At 32.6% G+C, this 16,469-nt stretch overlaps 1 protein-coding gene across 3 annotated transcripts in view; it reads right to left on the bottom strand.

The window, feature by feature from the left end:
- Nucleotides 1-16,469, bottom strand: part of LOC105485513 (cell adhesion molecule 2) — a 1,093,059-nt gene that overhangs the window by 551,003 nt on the left and 525,587 nt on the right. Inside the window, exon 2 of one of the 3 annotated variants that reach the window (XM_071089504.1) lies at nt 2,535-2,576. The exons of the other annotated variants lie outside the window; for them this stretch is intronic. Within the exon in view, the coding sequence (XP_070945605.1) occupies nt 2,535-2,576 (42 nt within the window). The remainder of the gene's footprint in view (nt 1-2,534; nt 2,577-16,469) is intronic. 3 annotated transcript variants of the gene reach the window in all.

The following is a 16,469-nucleotide window of genomic DNA, read 5'->3' on the forward strand; positions in this document are numbered from 1 at the left end:
AAAACCTTGATCAGAATTCTCTAATCCTCAGCATGATCACTCTTACATTTATCCTAAATCCCTGTGAGTCTTCATATAAACCATGAAACAATGTGATCAGTTACAATTATGTCAATTTTTATTGTTTTGCAGCATATTACAAAATGTGCATAGAGAATTAAATAAACAGTAGTGTCTGTCTCTGGGTATTTTCCTCATTACAACTCTTTGTGTAATGTGGCAGGTTTAAAATACAATGACAAACATAGAAAAGGACATCATTCTGATAATTCATATTGTTGTGTTTTCACTAATCCTCCAAGAACATTAAAAGAAAAAATTTGCTAATTGAAAAAAATGACTCTAGATGCCCTGACACATGAAAGAATTCTGTCATTGTATGAAGTAAGTGATTCAAAGAGTTTGCCCTTTGCCTTTCTTATAGAAGTTAACGATGCTTGACCCAGTCTACAGACATTTGTTTGGGCAAAGACATATAAAACTGCTAATACTAATAGCTTTATTCCAATAACAATAGCATTCTTCTGGTAATGGTTTATATCATAAGAGTAAATCAAATTGTATGTTGAATATCAAGAAAGAGCATCTGCTTGGAGTACATTAAACAACAACAGATGTTGCTAAATCAAATAACTATCAATCTTAGACTCATAATGTCATTGTTGTGTATTTACATTCAAAGTATAGCCTCAAATGGACAAGGAACATATATCATGCAGTCTAGAATGCTTAAATTAAGTAAAGCATCAATTAGCTGGAATCCAACTAATAGTTCATGCCAAAAAAGTTTTTTCTAGTCTTTATTTAAAGGAAAATGACGAAAGCCAATAAAATAAGCTGGTTTATAATATGACTAAGAATATTTTGCTGTTGAGGTTTTTATTTCCTTTGGTTTACATTTTTATTTGTTTGGGTAAAAGCACATATACATATATTTTTCATTTTCATGACGTTTGATTAGATCGTTTGCTACAAAGGATCCCAGAGATGTGGCACAATGTATAATCATCAAAATAAGAGTCAATTATTATTTACTATCAAACCATTATAAATGAATGACGATGGGTCTTGATTAGTTAACAATACTTTGTCCTTTTTTTGAGATAATGAGTCTTTACCTTCTCTTTCAGCACTGCAGGGCTCAAGAGCACAGAAATCTAAAGCCATGTAGGTTCCTTAACTACCAATTTGAGGACTGTTCCAAAAGGAACTAATTTTGGTTTTGCATCTCTAAAAATGCCTGCCTATACCGGATAAAATAAGCTTCTTGAATTCTCCTGGCCTCCAACTTAAGTATCAAATAAGCAGGCTAAATTTAAAAGAATTATAAGCAATCTTCTATTTTGGAAGGAGAACAAATATTTTTTAGAATATATTAATTTAAATATTACACATATTTCTAGAAAGCATTGGAACGTGTGTTTCCTCATAACTCTGATTAAACTTGGCCTCTTCTCTAAGTTATCAATGCAAAACTATCATGTTAAAATGGAATTTGATTTAGTTTATAAAAAGCAATATTATGCATTTTACAGATAATCCATATTTTCCCTAGGGAAATGATTAATTCATTTTGCTCAGAGAAGTTTATTCCTTATATGTTTATAACTAATATTCAGAATGATCAATAATATTTATTAATAGTCCTCAATTTTTTCTGTTGTATGTATGATATTCATAAACTGTTTATTCTTTAAAATCAATATGTATATGAAGTAACTTTTTGTAATATTTGAAAATCACTTCTTTTTTATATTTTATTTTTAAATGCAATACATGCTGCAAAAACATAAATTTGCACATTGCTAACAAAATAGTTTTGCGTTTAAAATTTATTCTAATTTGCATTTCTTACTTTAAGAATAAATCCTTTAATGACATTAGCAGTTAATACGTATTTTAGAAATTCCATATAATACAGAGATTGAGTTTACTGAATTGACGTCATAACAAAACAAACACAAAAATGAATATTGGTCATTGTGGCATTACTCACAATAACAAGACATGAAATCAACAGTCTGTTGGATAAGGAAAATGTGGTGCACATACACCATGGAATACTATTTAGCCACAAAAAAGAACAAAATCATGTCCTTTGCAGCAACATTGTTGCAGCTGGAGGCCATTATCCTAAGGGAATTAATGCAGGAACAGAAAACTAAATATAGCTTGTTCTCACTTATAAGTAGGAGCTTGGGAGCTAAACATTGGGTACAAATGGACATAAAGATGGAAACAAGAGACAATGGGTGACTACTAGAGTGGGGAGAGAGGAAGAGGAGAAAGGGCTAAAAAACCACCTATTAGCCTCTCTGCTCACTACCAGGGTGATGGGCATCAATATACTCCAAACTTCAGCGTCATGCAATGCATCCATCTAACAAACCTGTACATGTACCCTGGGAATGTGATGAGAGTTGAAAAAATTTTAAAAAGAACATTGGTTTTAAACATTTTTTTCAAAACCACATATATATTTATATATCGAGCATTGTTATAAGATATAATTTCACCACTTTTTCTTGTTTTACCTTGATGCAGTCTGATTATACTGGAATGATTAATGTGCTTACCTAAAACAGAAAGAAATAAAACATGCTGTTAGTTTCAAAGGGATAGTATTTCAAAGTTTTCAGTGGACAAAGTGAGAGATGGTGGATAACAGTCACAATTCTCATTCCAACCTCTATTTTTCTTTGCACCTCAGAGATCTTTATGATGTGACACAATCAAATGGAATGTTATTTCCAAAAATGCATAGTCAAAAGAACCTTTATAGATGCCTTGGTGGCAAACACGTTTTTATTGTGTTGAAGACATCTATTTTTGTCAGTTCTTTCCTGCCACCATCATACAATGTATCACATAAAAAAAAAAAAAAAAAAAAAAAAAAATCAACCAAAGGTTTGGTGGAATTGTATTACTTTCCAAAAGAGCTTAGAAACATCCTTAGTACAAATATATTATTCCTGGTGTTACTACAGTATCATTCATACTATCCACACTTACTTTCCTGAAAAATTTTTAAAACCAGGTCTGTTTAGAATCAGGTTCAGTAACAATGCAGTGGAAATAATAAAGTATCTAAAGAATTATGCTGTTTGTAAATTGCAAGCACAAGTATAGGTCTGTGGTAAGACTGGAAATGTCACATTTGACTCTTCTATCCTAGAAAACTGGGAGGTAAAGTTAAATAAATTGTTCTGTTTTACAGAGCATTTATGATCCTTACAAGTGGATATTTTCCTGTGTTCCTACCCATCTCCAATTGGAGAAAGTAGCCAAAATCTGTAGGGCGTATTAGTCCCCTCCTAGCGGTGAGGTGTGCTTTTAAACAGGGGTAGTTTACGTCAACTGAAGTGTGAGGGTAGGCATTCAAAAGGTCTAATGTGTGAAATATTAGTTGAGTACCTTACTGGGATTATAAATGTTTTAAAATTACATTTAAAATTCCAATATAATTACATCTATGCACTTATTAACTGCTTACTGTTGTATAACCCTTGGAAATCTGTGTTTTGTGTTGGATATTGGAAACTAGAGCTTATGAGCCCTCATTACATTATTTATTTTTAATGTCTACTATTTTTTGATTGCCTTGTGACCAGGAATTATATGTATCCTTCTAATACAATACTTAGCACAGTATTATATATGAAGTAGAAACTCAATTGTTTTTATACAATAAATAAATAAATAAATAAATAAACAAATAGATGGATGAAGGACTAATTGAACTAATCACATAGGAAAGCAAAAAAAATAGTAGTTAAGAGAGTATGCAATCAAATCCAGGAGAGTTGAATATTGAATACATAGGGTATACTGGTTTATTTTATTGACTGGTTATTTAGCTTTAACTTGGTAAAGCTCAAACAAAACAAAACAAAATTTTATTAAATTAAAAAAAAAAAACCTGAAAAAAGCAAAAGTGTTTTGTGGTTCAATAAACTGCAATGCCACATCAATAGGACATTAGAGAGCAATTTTCGGAATGTAAAACAAGGATTCTAGGTTGCTATTTACCAATAAAAATGTAATTCATTTTACATAATGTCTGTTTTGAGAGGAAGAATTTCTAATTGGAATATGCTGCTTTTCCAATTAACATGGTTTAGGCAGATTTGCACATTTTACGTCAGTTGCAGTTTTCTTGTGTTGTATTTCTCCTACACGTAAAATGGTGGATGTACAGGTAGCTTCCTTTGTTTCTTTTGTATTTATCTCAAAGGGACTTCTGAAGAATTCTAAAGCAGAGAAAAAAAAAAGATTCTTTGATACACATAGCTCCTTATAAAGCAGATTCATGAGCACCCTATAATTAATTTCTACCACAATTGTGACCAATTACTATTCCATTTTTTCTTCCTTCATGGAGTGAGTTTTGCTTATAAGTATTTATTTTCTTTCTTTGTTCCATTATACATATTTGAGATAATCTGGGCAGTGAGCCCAGATTGCTTTATTTTTTTGTTTATGACTTGTAGACTGTCCTAGATTCTTGTGAGAGGGCATATTCTAAATTATTACCATGATTATAGGAATATTGGCACTCTCTGAGATTTTAATATAAGAAGATTCTTCCATTATTTTATAATAAGCTAAATACTACATATGTTTTTTGGAGTGCTACATTAAATGGATTAAGTGTTTTAATTTTAATATTGCCTGATTGTCTAAACTGTGTTCAGGAAGCAGTACGATTTTAACTGTGCCAGGCTGTTTCCTAAAACCAGAAACCTATTTATATACTCGTTTTAATTCATTTTTGATATAACTATTTATTACTGTCACACATCTCACAATGCTTTTCTGTAAAATATGATGTTGCTAACAAACCATCACTTTTAATGTCACGCAGACCATCACTGCCCTCATGGATGGAAACCATAATTAAATTTATATTACAGACATGAGGTATAATATTTAAAAAGCTAAAAACAGTTAATGTAACTTGAATCTGTTAAACATATCATTTAATTGTGTGTATACCTATTTTTTGAAATGCAGTCACTGGAGAAAGCTAAATAGTATATCAGTTTCCTAACCAGACCACAGTAGCCTACCAGGATATAAATTGCAATATTGTTTGGACCATGATCGTGATAGTGATACCATCAGGGATTATGTTTCCAAAATGATGTGCTGGCTGGTTCTTATAGAAACCCTGTGTCAAAATAGTTCATAGCAATTTCTACTTTCCCCTACTACAGTTTATTTATAACTGCCACCACCCTCCTGCTACTGCCCCCCAGGTTTTGGATGCTTGGATATAAGCATTTAAGATTGGAAAGAACTTAGGTATGTTTTATTTCAGCTCTCATGTTTTAAATGTGAAATAGTAAAGTCTAGAGAGGTTGAGTGATTTGGTTAGCATCCCATAGCGCTTGATCTCTAGTTCAACGGTCTTTTAAGGTTACTTTGGAGATCATCATTCCTTTTTCTTTCTTTCAAAAGCAACATATTCTTCATAAAAACATCAATTAAAATATGATTTAATTTATTCATAGCATTCTTGTGACATATGCACATTTAGTGCTAAAATTTAAATGAAAATATTTTGGCTTCACTTTGGACATTGATCTCTAGCCACTGTTTCTGGTAAACATGGGCGCGTACACCCTTGATACACACACACACACACACACACACACACACAGATATCCTTTCAGAATCAGGCTTGTTTTCACTCACAGAATTCACTCTCTTCTTTTCCCACTTTGCACTCAGGTTTTAAAATCTCTAAAGTCCTCAACTACCGGGCTTATTCATTATTAAACTTAAGACCAAAGAATTTTCCTTTATACATTTACTTGATTCCCACTGGACTTGTTTTCTCAGATAAGGAGATACTAATCTTCTAGCTGAAAGCATTCCCCATATTTTATTTTACCCTTTGAGTTCTTTTATTCCAGAACCCATTCTTTTTCACTTTAATTGAGGCTTTTACTGTCACCCTAACCCCTCTCAGGTCCAGCATGCAAGTAGCTGGAAGTAGAAAAAGGATTTGCCTTTTTTAAGTGTAGTCTCTGTTTCTGCACAAGGATTAGAAATAAACTTGCTTATGCACAGCTAAACTGTCTCTTCACAGAATACACATTATTTAGATCATAGCATAAGACAGAGACTAGGAAACTGTTTCCACAGAGTCATAGTTTACTGACTACTGGGATAGGCTATTCTGGGGGGAAAATGTCTAATAATATGTCATTTGTCAAATAATAATATTGTGGTTATCAGGTGAAATAGTAAGTCATAAAAAGCCAAAGGATATAATACAGAAAATAATATGTGCTCATGGAGGCCTATTTCTAAAGTGAAATAGGAAAGTCCATGAAGGCAAGTCCAGGATTTCACCTCTTTGTACTTTCTTGCCTGATCTATATATTGAAGGCAGTTGGAATAGATAATCTGCAAAGATCTTTCCACTGGGACATGTTGAGAAATGTTAGAAATCATTACTATTGATAATGAGACTCACTACTGTGCCAAAAAAAAAAAAGCAAAAATGCATATCCAAGGCAAAATTCATCAGACATCCATAGTTCTTACAACTCAGGTAAACAGTAACTACACTTTTAAAAAGTGCAAGAAAATTTTATTTGTAATTGCATACCTGGATACTGTCATAAGTGTAAAACTGGTTAAATTTTCCCGCGGAAAGAGATAGGCTTATTAACTTTATTTGATACATTTTGAGAGCATGAGAAAATATTGATATGTAAAAATCCTTAAATATAATATCGCTGAGGAACACAAAAGTCTAAATTCTTATTTCTTTCACTCATTCATTTAAACACCATGGAGGGCCCTAGAGTTATGAAGACAAATATGTTAACTAAGATTCCATTCCTTGAAGAAATGATTGCCTAATGGAGGACCTGAGCTTGTAAAGCAACAGATCATATGGATTTTAAATTATGTTTGGATATAAATAATGTGTCATAACCAAGATATAATCTAATTTTTTTTTGTTTTTTAAAAAGGCCAGGCCCAGTGGCTCACACTTGTAATCCCAGCACTTTGGGAGGCCGAGGTGGGCGATCACTTGAGATCAGGAGTTTAAGACCAGCCTGATCAACATGGTGAAACCCCATCTCTACTAAAAATGCAAAAAATTAGCTAGGCGTGGTGGTGCACACCTGTAGTCCCAGCTACTTGGGAGACTGAGACAGGAGAATTGCTTGAATCTGGGAGGGAGGTGGAGGTTGCAGTGAGTCAAGATCTCACCACTGCACTCTAGCCTGGGTGACAGAGCAAGAATCTGTCTCAAAAAAGAAAAAAAAAAAAAAAGTACACCGGGAGACAGGGCAAAAAACTTTCTTAAAATAATAAATACATATGGTTGTTTGTTCACAGATATAAATTTACAAATATATATCTGCATGGCTTAATTTAAATACAAACTTGGAAATAAATTATCTTGCTACCTTCACACATTTATTTTACTAGCATAATTAATGTTTTTCATACATAAAAACCTTGTTTCAGATAAATTATTCTGTAGCATACTGCTTTCAAGTAAATAACTTAAGTGTTAGCATATTTATTCTTGGGACTGTAACATTTAAAATGTTGGGCAAAACACTGTATTTTTGGTAGTTCATTCTATAATGATAATTTTACTTTTAATAAAAGAAAGGAATTGTAGTGCAAAAATTATTGAAATTACCATGCCAATATTTCATCTTTCATGAAGTATATATCAGTTAAAAATAATTAACATGAATCCAAAAACACAAAGGCCAAACAGACTGAGGAGTAAATCGCAGAAGCCATGGCATATGGTGTGTGCCTGTAGTCCTAGCTTTTTGGGAGGCTAAGGTAGGAGGATCATTTGAGCTCAGGAGCTGGAGTCCAGCCTGGGCAACATATCCTGACTCTTAAAAAAATAAAAAATAATCAGAAGACTTTTGTGTAATTAAAATACAAACTTTGAAATTATTTCATTTTAAATTTATACTGTGTTCATTTTATATTTCAACGTATGCTGCTGAATTTTAACCTGTTATTGAAAACTATTAGGAATAAGGCTGGAAAGTTAATGTTGCATGTCCTGGTCCAATTCATACATTCTAAATAGATGTCAAACTTATACACATCACTGGGGCTGGTCAAACTTGTTTATATCATTTAGATCTTCTCTGACTTTGACTTTCCACTGACTTTGAGAGTTACAAGCTAAAGAGCAGCTAAATTAAGCAGAACAAAACAAACAACACAGAGTGAAAAGAATGCTGAAGTCCAAATCTACGTGTTTGCTTTGTATATGCTGCCCTTATCTCCACAATTTAAATACCTGATGCACAAAACAATAGGCTCCCAATAATGATGATGTGATGATGAAAATAATGCAGGGGAAATAGTTTACTCCTCTGTACAACCTGGTGCTGATAGTAGAAATTACAGTAGTATTACACTGCAAGTTTTAATTGTCTTTTGCCTTATAAAACAAACGGATCAGATTTGACTATTCTAAAAAAGAAGAAGAAGAGACTGTAAGAATGTGGACATGTCAGCTAAAGGAAAACTTGACCTATAGGAAAAAAAATTAAAGATGAAATTATGAATTTAATATACCAAAAAATCCAAAAACAATAACTGAAAGCAAAAATACCAAACATGTTTCATTGCTGTTTGACTAGAACTAAAATATGTTTTATTCAAAGAAGATGGAAAATCAGTTACTGCATTCTTAATGTTTCCAATACTTACAACACTCTTGTTAAATTAATTGTACAACTTGTCTTTATGATACTCCTGTCATTGACTGGTACACAGATAAAAGTTCGTATAATCATAGAATGTAATACATCTCTAACATATGATGGCTACTTTATGACAGAGATTCTATGACTTAGTTGCATACCCTAACTGCGTGGAGAGCTCTAAATCAAAAACAAAGCACATTAATATTGTCCCACACCAAGTGTTTGGGATTGAATTGGTATAATTAGAGACATTTTTCCGTATGTTTCAAAACCTCCACAGGTGATTTGATGAACAGCAGAGAGGAGAACTTTTCCTAAGGTTTCAAATATGGGCTCAGTTTATTTGCTGTTACTGTGTTAATCAGTGGTTCCTCTCCTAGATTTTCAGTCTTTTGCAACACCCCAGAGGAAAGAAATGGACCGTGTAATGTGATCCTGTGAACACATTTGTATATATGAATATATGCATATATATTGAACTGAAACACAAGTTACATAAAACAATAACCTTATACTTGTGATATTTTCTATTCTTTATGTTTGATTCTTGTCATAAACATCTGAACTGTTAACATAATTCACTAATGGATCACAATCTGTACTTCGAAAATTACTGGCCACTTTTTTTTTTTTTTTTTTTGAGAGGGAGTCTCACTCTGTCACCCAGGCTGGAGGGCAGTGGCACGATCTCGGCTCACTGCAAGCTCCGTCTCCCGGGTTCATGCCATTCTCCTGCCTCAGCCTCCCAAGTGGCTGGGACTACAGGCGCCCACCACCATGCCCGACTATTGTTTGTTTTTTTGTTTTTTTTTTTGTATTTTTGGTAGAGATGGGATTTCACTGTGTTAGCCAGGATGGTCTCGATCACCTGACCTCATGATCTGCCTGCCTAGGCCTCCCAAAGTGCTGTGATTACAGGCATGAGAACTGGACACTTCTTATTCACACGTAATACATTCTGCCTTAACACAGTGTACTCTAAGAAAATTAATTAAATGCAGAAGAGACTATATGTTTGTAAAATTTCACTCAGCACAGTTATTTATTGTGTTGGTTAGGTACATAATATTTCAAAAACTAAGCTTCATTAGGTATCTGTATTGACCACTTTGAAGTGATAGTTTTATAGCTAGATCTCCCTACATCATGTACTATCTGAACACATCACACTAGTTTTGATCATTAGACCTCATTAACTCCAATTACCCAAATTGGTATATAAAAAAAATATACAATATGGTGTTGACAATTCATAAGTATTTGACTATTAATGTGTTGTCTATAAAATACTCAGCCTACTCAGGAAATACAATTCTTCAAAGAAATAATAAAAGAATGATCCAGGATGATCTAGATTGTGTGACATTCAAATAAAGAAAAAAGAAAACAAAACAATGCAACCTAACCTACCATTAAATTTCTAAGTAATGACCAAAATCCTTAGCTTTATACATGCATTATTTAAAATTATGAAACCCAGGAGACTTATTTACAATTCATCCTTAAATAGTGGAGTAAAAATCAATATAACTGTTTTGTCGATGCATTTGACTTCCTGAGCGTATTTTCCAATAGAAGTATGCTTATTTAAATCCAGAAATGAAATGATAAAAATTCAGAAAGTAAAATAATTATTTCTTTAAATAACTTGTGGAGAAATGTTTTACTCAGTAGTTAAACATTTCTAATATGCACTGAGTTTTCTTAATTCTGCTATTTTTTCTGAATTGTCATTTCTTAATATAAAAATATTTGAATAAGAAAACTTTATGTTAGGAGTATGTGTAAGTACGTGTGGCTACCATTTCAACTAAAACGTTGGCTGGGAACCTATGTGAGGATCTTTTTTAAAGCTGGATAGCTTACAGAACTTGTAAAAGAAAAAAATATATATGTGATCTATATCCCTTTTTAAAAGTCACTTAAATAAATCCTCAAAAAAAAAAGGTTATATCACGAGGGAATAGGAGAAGTACTTTCTGTTGACATAAACAGTAATTGATAAGGTTCTCTTGAATACTTTTATAGAAATGCTGATGTATTACACTTAAGATTACTAGTTAGCTCTCATTTCCTTTCAACTTTTGCCTCTGGATAAGCTCAACTATTCCCAGGAAGAAACAGTGATCAAGTACATTTGTCATGCGAGCAACTATAATAAGGTAATTCATCATAGTCTGTCAGAGTTTTATTCTAGAAAGACTGCTGCATTTTTATTCTTACTTAAAAATCTGCTGTCACTCCTGTTGAAAATTTGGTAGACATTTTGGACATGTTTAAAAGCCTTTCCAAACTGATAGTGGCAGATATTTAAGTTATCGGCTATCAAAGCTTCTTTTTTTTCTTTTTCTTCTTCTTTTCTTTTTTGTACAATATGTATAACACTGTGAACCCTTCTAGCTAGTTTAATCTGACCTGTTCACAGAGCATGATCCCTCATTCCCTTTCCTTTTTCCTCCTTAAGAGTAGCCAATGACCAAAGTAATTCACAATGATAAATGAAGCCTTTCTCAAGAGTCTAATTGAGCAATTTTGTTTTCCTTTGCAAGACCTGAAATCTACAACATTCTGAACTCCATTCACTGAAGTGGCAAGAAATAGTGGTCAGAAGGAAACTAGGGGGATTAAGGGGTTCTGGAAAACAAGTAAATAAACTCTACCTAGGTGTGACATCTTATATCTCAATAATATTTCAATTCATCTACTCAATTACTTACTCTGTGTGTCCTTTACTTTAAACCATTTCAATAAAATTTCATTGTGATGGGTACTTTATTGAATCCTAAAGTCTCAGTCACTACTCTCTCATTCTTTTATTATACTTCCTGCATTTTTCAGTGTTTAAATTTGTGCTTTCTTAAAAAGAAGAAATGTATGAGTCTTTTCTCTAGCCAGTTGTGTGATATGCTGGTGTACTACCTTAGAGATAGATTGTGTTGGGCTTAAAGAGAAGAAAGGAGATACCATAAATGTTTTAATTGGCTTCCATTTTTCTCACACAATGTACATTTTATATCATTAACTGATTATCAAACCCAAGAGCATGTTCTCATTGGTAGCAACCACTCTCAAAGTATTAAAGGAAGATATACATATGTGTGCATATTCAAAATATATGTGCATATATATACATGTATATAATGTTTTAATGACTCTGCTAAAGACAAAAGTATATAAATGTAAATACGTACTGAAGTATAAATAATGATATGAATATATTGTTATTCTTTCTTAGTAATTTGAATTTGAGTTGTCTGCTGTCATATATTTTCAAGCTAATTGTCAATAATATTTTTAAAAATTCATAGAATGTTAGGTCTCTTACAATTCTTTGTTCTCTCATTCCAAAATATTGAGTACCTGCTCTTTTCACAATACTATTTCATCTCAAGGAAAGCTTGGTAAATTCCTGTTAAAATTATTATTTTTGCTAACTTAACAAAGGATGGGAGTATAGGTGAAAATGGTTTATTCTGCATCAGGTAGGCATTTACACAAAATCTATGGCTTAACTGTCATTCTGCTCAATCTTTCCTCACATATTTTAAGAAGGAGAAGAAACTTAAAACTTTTAAAGTCATTGACATTTAAATGATCTTTCAAGTAGAATAGATGTTACATTATCCTAATCACCACATTTTAATTTTAATTTTATTTGCTTTGACCAAATCATTTAAGGTTTGATATAAATACTTGCAAATAAGTAAAACTGAATGGAAGTAATTATATGGGTACTTGAGATTTTGGCTTGGTAATCTAAAAGCAACTAGTAACATTAGTTAATATTTCTATTTTAATAAATTTAAACTTAAAGGTTTTAATAATTTCTATGGATATTTAACAATATCTTGGCTATGTTTTCACATATATCCACAGTCATTGAACGAGCGGAATGCCTCTTGTTGGCATTGATAGTCTAAGAGCTTAATTGCAAAACTCCCTTTGAAAATTAAGACCTTGGGAAATTTTAACGACTGCATGGCAAACATAATCTCAACAACAGCAAGTGCTCACATCAAGTAAAAAATAGCATTATTCCCCCTATGAAAAAATATGTCAGAAATGAAGTTTATTTCATCAAAACCAATAAGCCATCAATTATAAGACACACCATTTTTTTATGTATTACTAAGAGATGAAACTTTACCAATTAAAGTATAATATATCATGTATAATCAAACATCCCAATTTCAGAGATGGAAACCGTTGCAAACCTATGCATCTTTAAACTGATTAACTAGAGCATTTTTGACCTCTTTTTTTTTTTTTTTAAGGAAAAGAAACTATGATTCCTGAAAAAAAGAAATTGTGCTTTTTTACTGTCTAAAAAAACCAAAAAGTTTAAAGCAGCACTGGATAAATAACACAATTTTGTTCACCAAACCTTTCATAGAATGTTAGGAAAAACTGAATTGAAAAACATATAGAGGTAAAATAGTTTCTTTTGGCAATACACAAATAAATACTGTTCCTAATATTATTATATAGGGACTCTATTCACAACAGTAATTACTGAGTAATAAATTAAAAGTTGGATCAATAGGCAAGTCTTTCTATCATAAATTTGTAAAAGATATCGGTGAAGCTTAATTGTAGAACTAAGCAGCAATCTACTCATTTTTTCAATATTTTGAAAACTTGAACTCTATCTGGTTTTCTGAAAAATCTTATCAGTTTTCCACATAAGGTTTAATTTATGTGATGTCTATTTTGGAAACCCAGGGAAGGAATTCTTAGACATCAGGGAAAGTAGCCTAATTTTGTTCCTTGCTAGGAAAATCTGTAAAATAATTAAATCTTAAGACAGTCTAAGGATGCTCCATCAATAATGTCCCTGCTACCATAACATTAGGAAAGAAAATAGAAATGCCTTACTTTATTTTCCCAAAGGTGTCTTAAAAACGTACATGAACCCAAATCAAAGGAACACATTCATCTGCATAAGAAGTATTAAAATGAAATACTTAACATATATAAAATTTTATAATTAAATTACTGATAGATTTAATAATACATTAATATTAATTCACATAATATAAAATCAATTATAATCATAAATATATTTAAGCTAAAATTAATGTCATTTGTCACACACACACACACAAGAGCTGCCGATAACTGCCAATGAGAACGTCGGAGTTTATAACTGAGATAATCTGGGTGTCAAAACAGTAGATTTACCAAGGGAACTTTAGAGCAGCTTAACCAGTAGGAGATCTTTAAATACTTGACCTCTTTACTACAATCCAAAAGTCATGGTGGCTGAAAAACAAAACATTGTCAGAATGTAAAATTCACTGAAGAAAAATTCAGGTTTCCTGTGAGAGTTTTCCCTCATTAATTGTAATTATTTTTGACTCTCTGTCAATCATACTGTGTCCTTGAAGAACACTAGTACACTTTGTTTTTGTCGTTGTAATTGTTGTTAGGAGTCCTGATTATAGTCAAAATACACTATTGCGGGCACTTTGAAATTATTTATAGAATTTCTGCTCAATATACATATATCAAAGCTATTGTTACTGAAACAACATTTTGAAATCAATACAATCCTGGCTCCCTGAATATAGTAAACGTGAAAACACTTTAGATTTTTAACATGGGAAACATTATGCAAATATCAATTATTAACATTATTTATTCACATATGGGGCTCTCGATAAAGTCATGAAATTGACTCTGAGTAAAGGTATGTATTGTACACAGTTAGTTCCCTTTATTCAGAATACTTTTATATTATAAAGTCACCATAAACACTGAATTAGTAAATACATAGGCATTGCTCATTGGGAAAATACAGGGTTAAATTCCCGTGAACCTCGGGTCACAGTATTTCTCTCAGCTTATCAATACATAACCTTGTTTTATGCATGTTTCTGTTTAAAGCCACTTTATTTAATACATATTTCTTACAGTAATTATATGCAGTATAAATTTATAATAAATCACTAGATGTAAAGGGTCTTACATTTTCCTGACTTTGAGTAACTTGATCAGACATCGGTTTTCAACCTCACAGCAATGTTATCCACTAAGTTTTTAAAAATCAGACGCGGCCGGGCGCGGTGGCTCAAGCCTGTAATCCCAGCACTTTGGGAGGCCGAGACGGGCGGATCACGAGGTCAGGAGATCGAGACCATCCTGGCTAACACGGTGAAACCCCGTCTCTACTAAAAAATACAAAAAACTAGCCGGGCGAGGTGGCGGCGCCTGTAGTCCCAGCTACTCGGAGGCTGAGGCGGGAGAATGGCGGGAACCCGGGAGGCGGAGCTTGCAGTGAGCTGAGATCCGGCCACTCACTCCAGCCTGGGCCACAGAGCGAGACTCCGTCTCAAAAAAAAAAAAAAAAATCAGACGCAATCTCGAGTTCACAAATTTAGCAGTTTTTCCACCTTTACCATAGTTTCATCATTCACTGTAGATGTTACTTTGGTACTTTCCAGAGTGGCCCCACATACATATCATGAATTTTCCCTTACCCACATTATTGATTCACTAACATTGAACTTAGGACTAACAGCGCTATAGCTCATGCCTGAAGGAGGCTTATCTAACAGTTGTTGTTTTTGGTGAAAGGGACATCACAACCTTCTTTCAAGTAGGAACACTAGACAGCACTTCAGCACAATGCTTGGGGCACATTTTTAACAGTGAAATAACCTACAAAAAATTCCCACAAAATAAAAGAAAAAAAAAAACTTGGCAATAAACGTATCATGAAAAGGAAATGTTTTTGCAGTATGAGAGCTGAAACGAATGGCAGAATGTCACCTTGTTTGACCTTGGCTGGGAACATGTGCTGCCGGGCACTACATTTTTTGCCACTATGTGTATGTCTATGAATAACTATGAAAATGCCCCAGGTGTTAATTTTGAAGTTACAAATAAATTTTAGTGAGTAGGCAATTTCACAAATAGAGAATCTACAGATAATGAGGATGGACTGTGTGTGTGTATATATATATACACACACACAAACACACACATAAATACATATAGCTACATGATAGATAGATAGATAGATAGATAGATAGATAGATAGATAGCTTTAGAAAAGATGACATTTGAAGACCAATTATCTTGGCTACGCTGTATCTGTCCCACAACCCCATAACCCTCCTCCTGGTTACTCTTTAAGAAAAATAATGTATTAAATTCAAAATATAATAGATTTTTAGGAGATACTGCTTGTTCTTTGATAAAACATACCACTAGGGTTTTTTAAAGATGATTTTCTAATTTAATAAATCATCAGAACCATGAGAATTACAAAACATTAACATTTCAAAAGTTTTTTAAACAAACGATTTTGTTTTTGTAATGTCTTCCAAAATTAAATAAATTATTTAAAATACTATTTTATATTATCTTTTTCATTGAATAAAAGTTCATTTTTTCAATATATAGATATAACATTTTATAATTTTTTAGAACTCTCCCTTCTTTCTGCTACTGCAAGAGGCCCATTTCACATGTAATGACACCTACAGGCTTAAAGTAAAGAAATGGAGAAAGATGTATCACTCAAATGGAAAACAAAAAAAGAGTAAGCATCAGTGTCCTTGTATCAGATAAAACAGACTTCAAACTGGCAATAATAAAAACAGACAAGTAGTGCATTACATAATGTTAAAGGGTTCCATTCAAAATATAAGACTTATCTGCTCTAAATATATATGCACCCAACATTGAAGCACCCAGATACATAAAACAATTACATCTAGGGAGGATGAGGCAGGAGAACGGCGTGAACCC

Source organism: Macaca nemestrina, chromosome 2, assembly GCF_043159975.1.
Source record: "Macaca nemestrina isolate mMacNem1 chromosome 2, mMacNem.hap1, whole genome shotgun sequence".
NCBI lineage: Eukaryota > Metazoa > Chordata > Mammalia > Primates > Cercopithecidae > Macaca > Macaca nemestrina.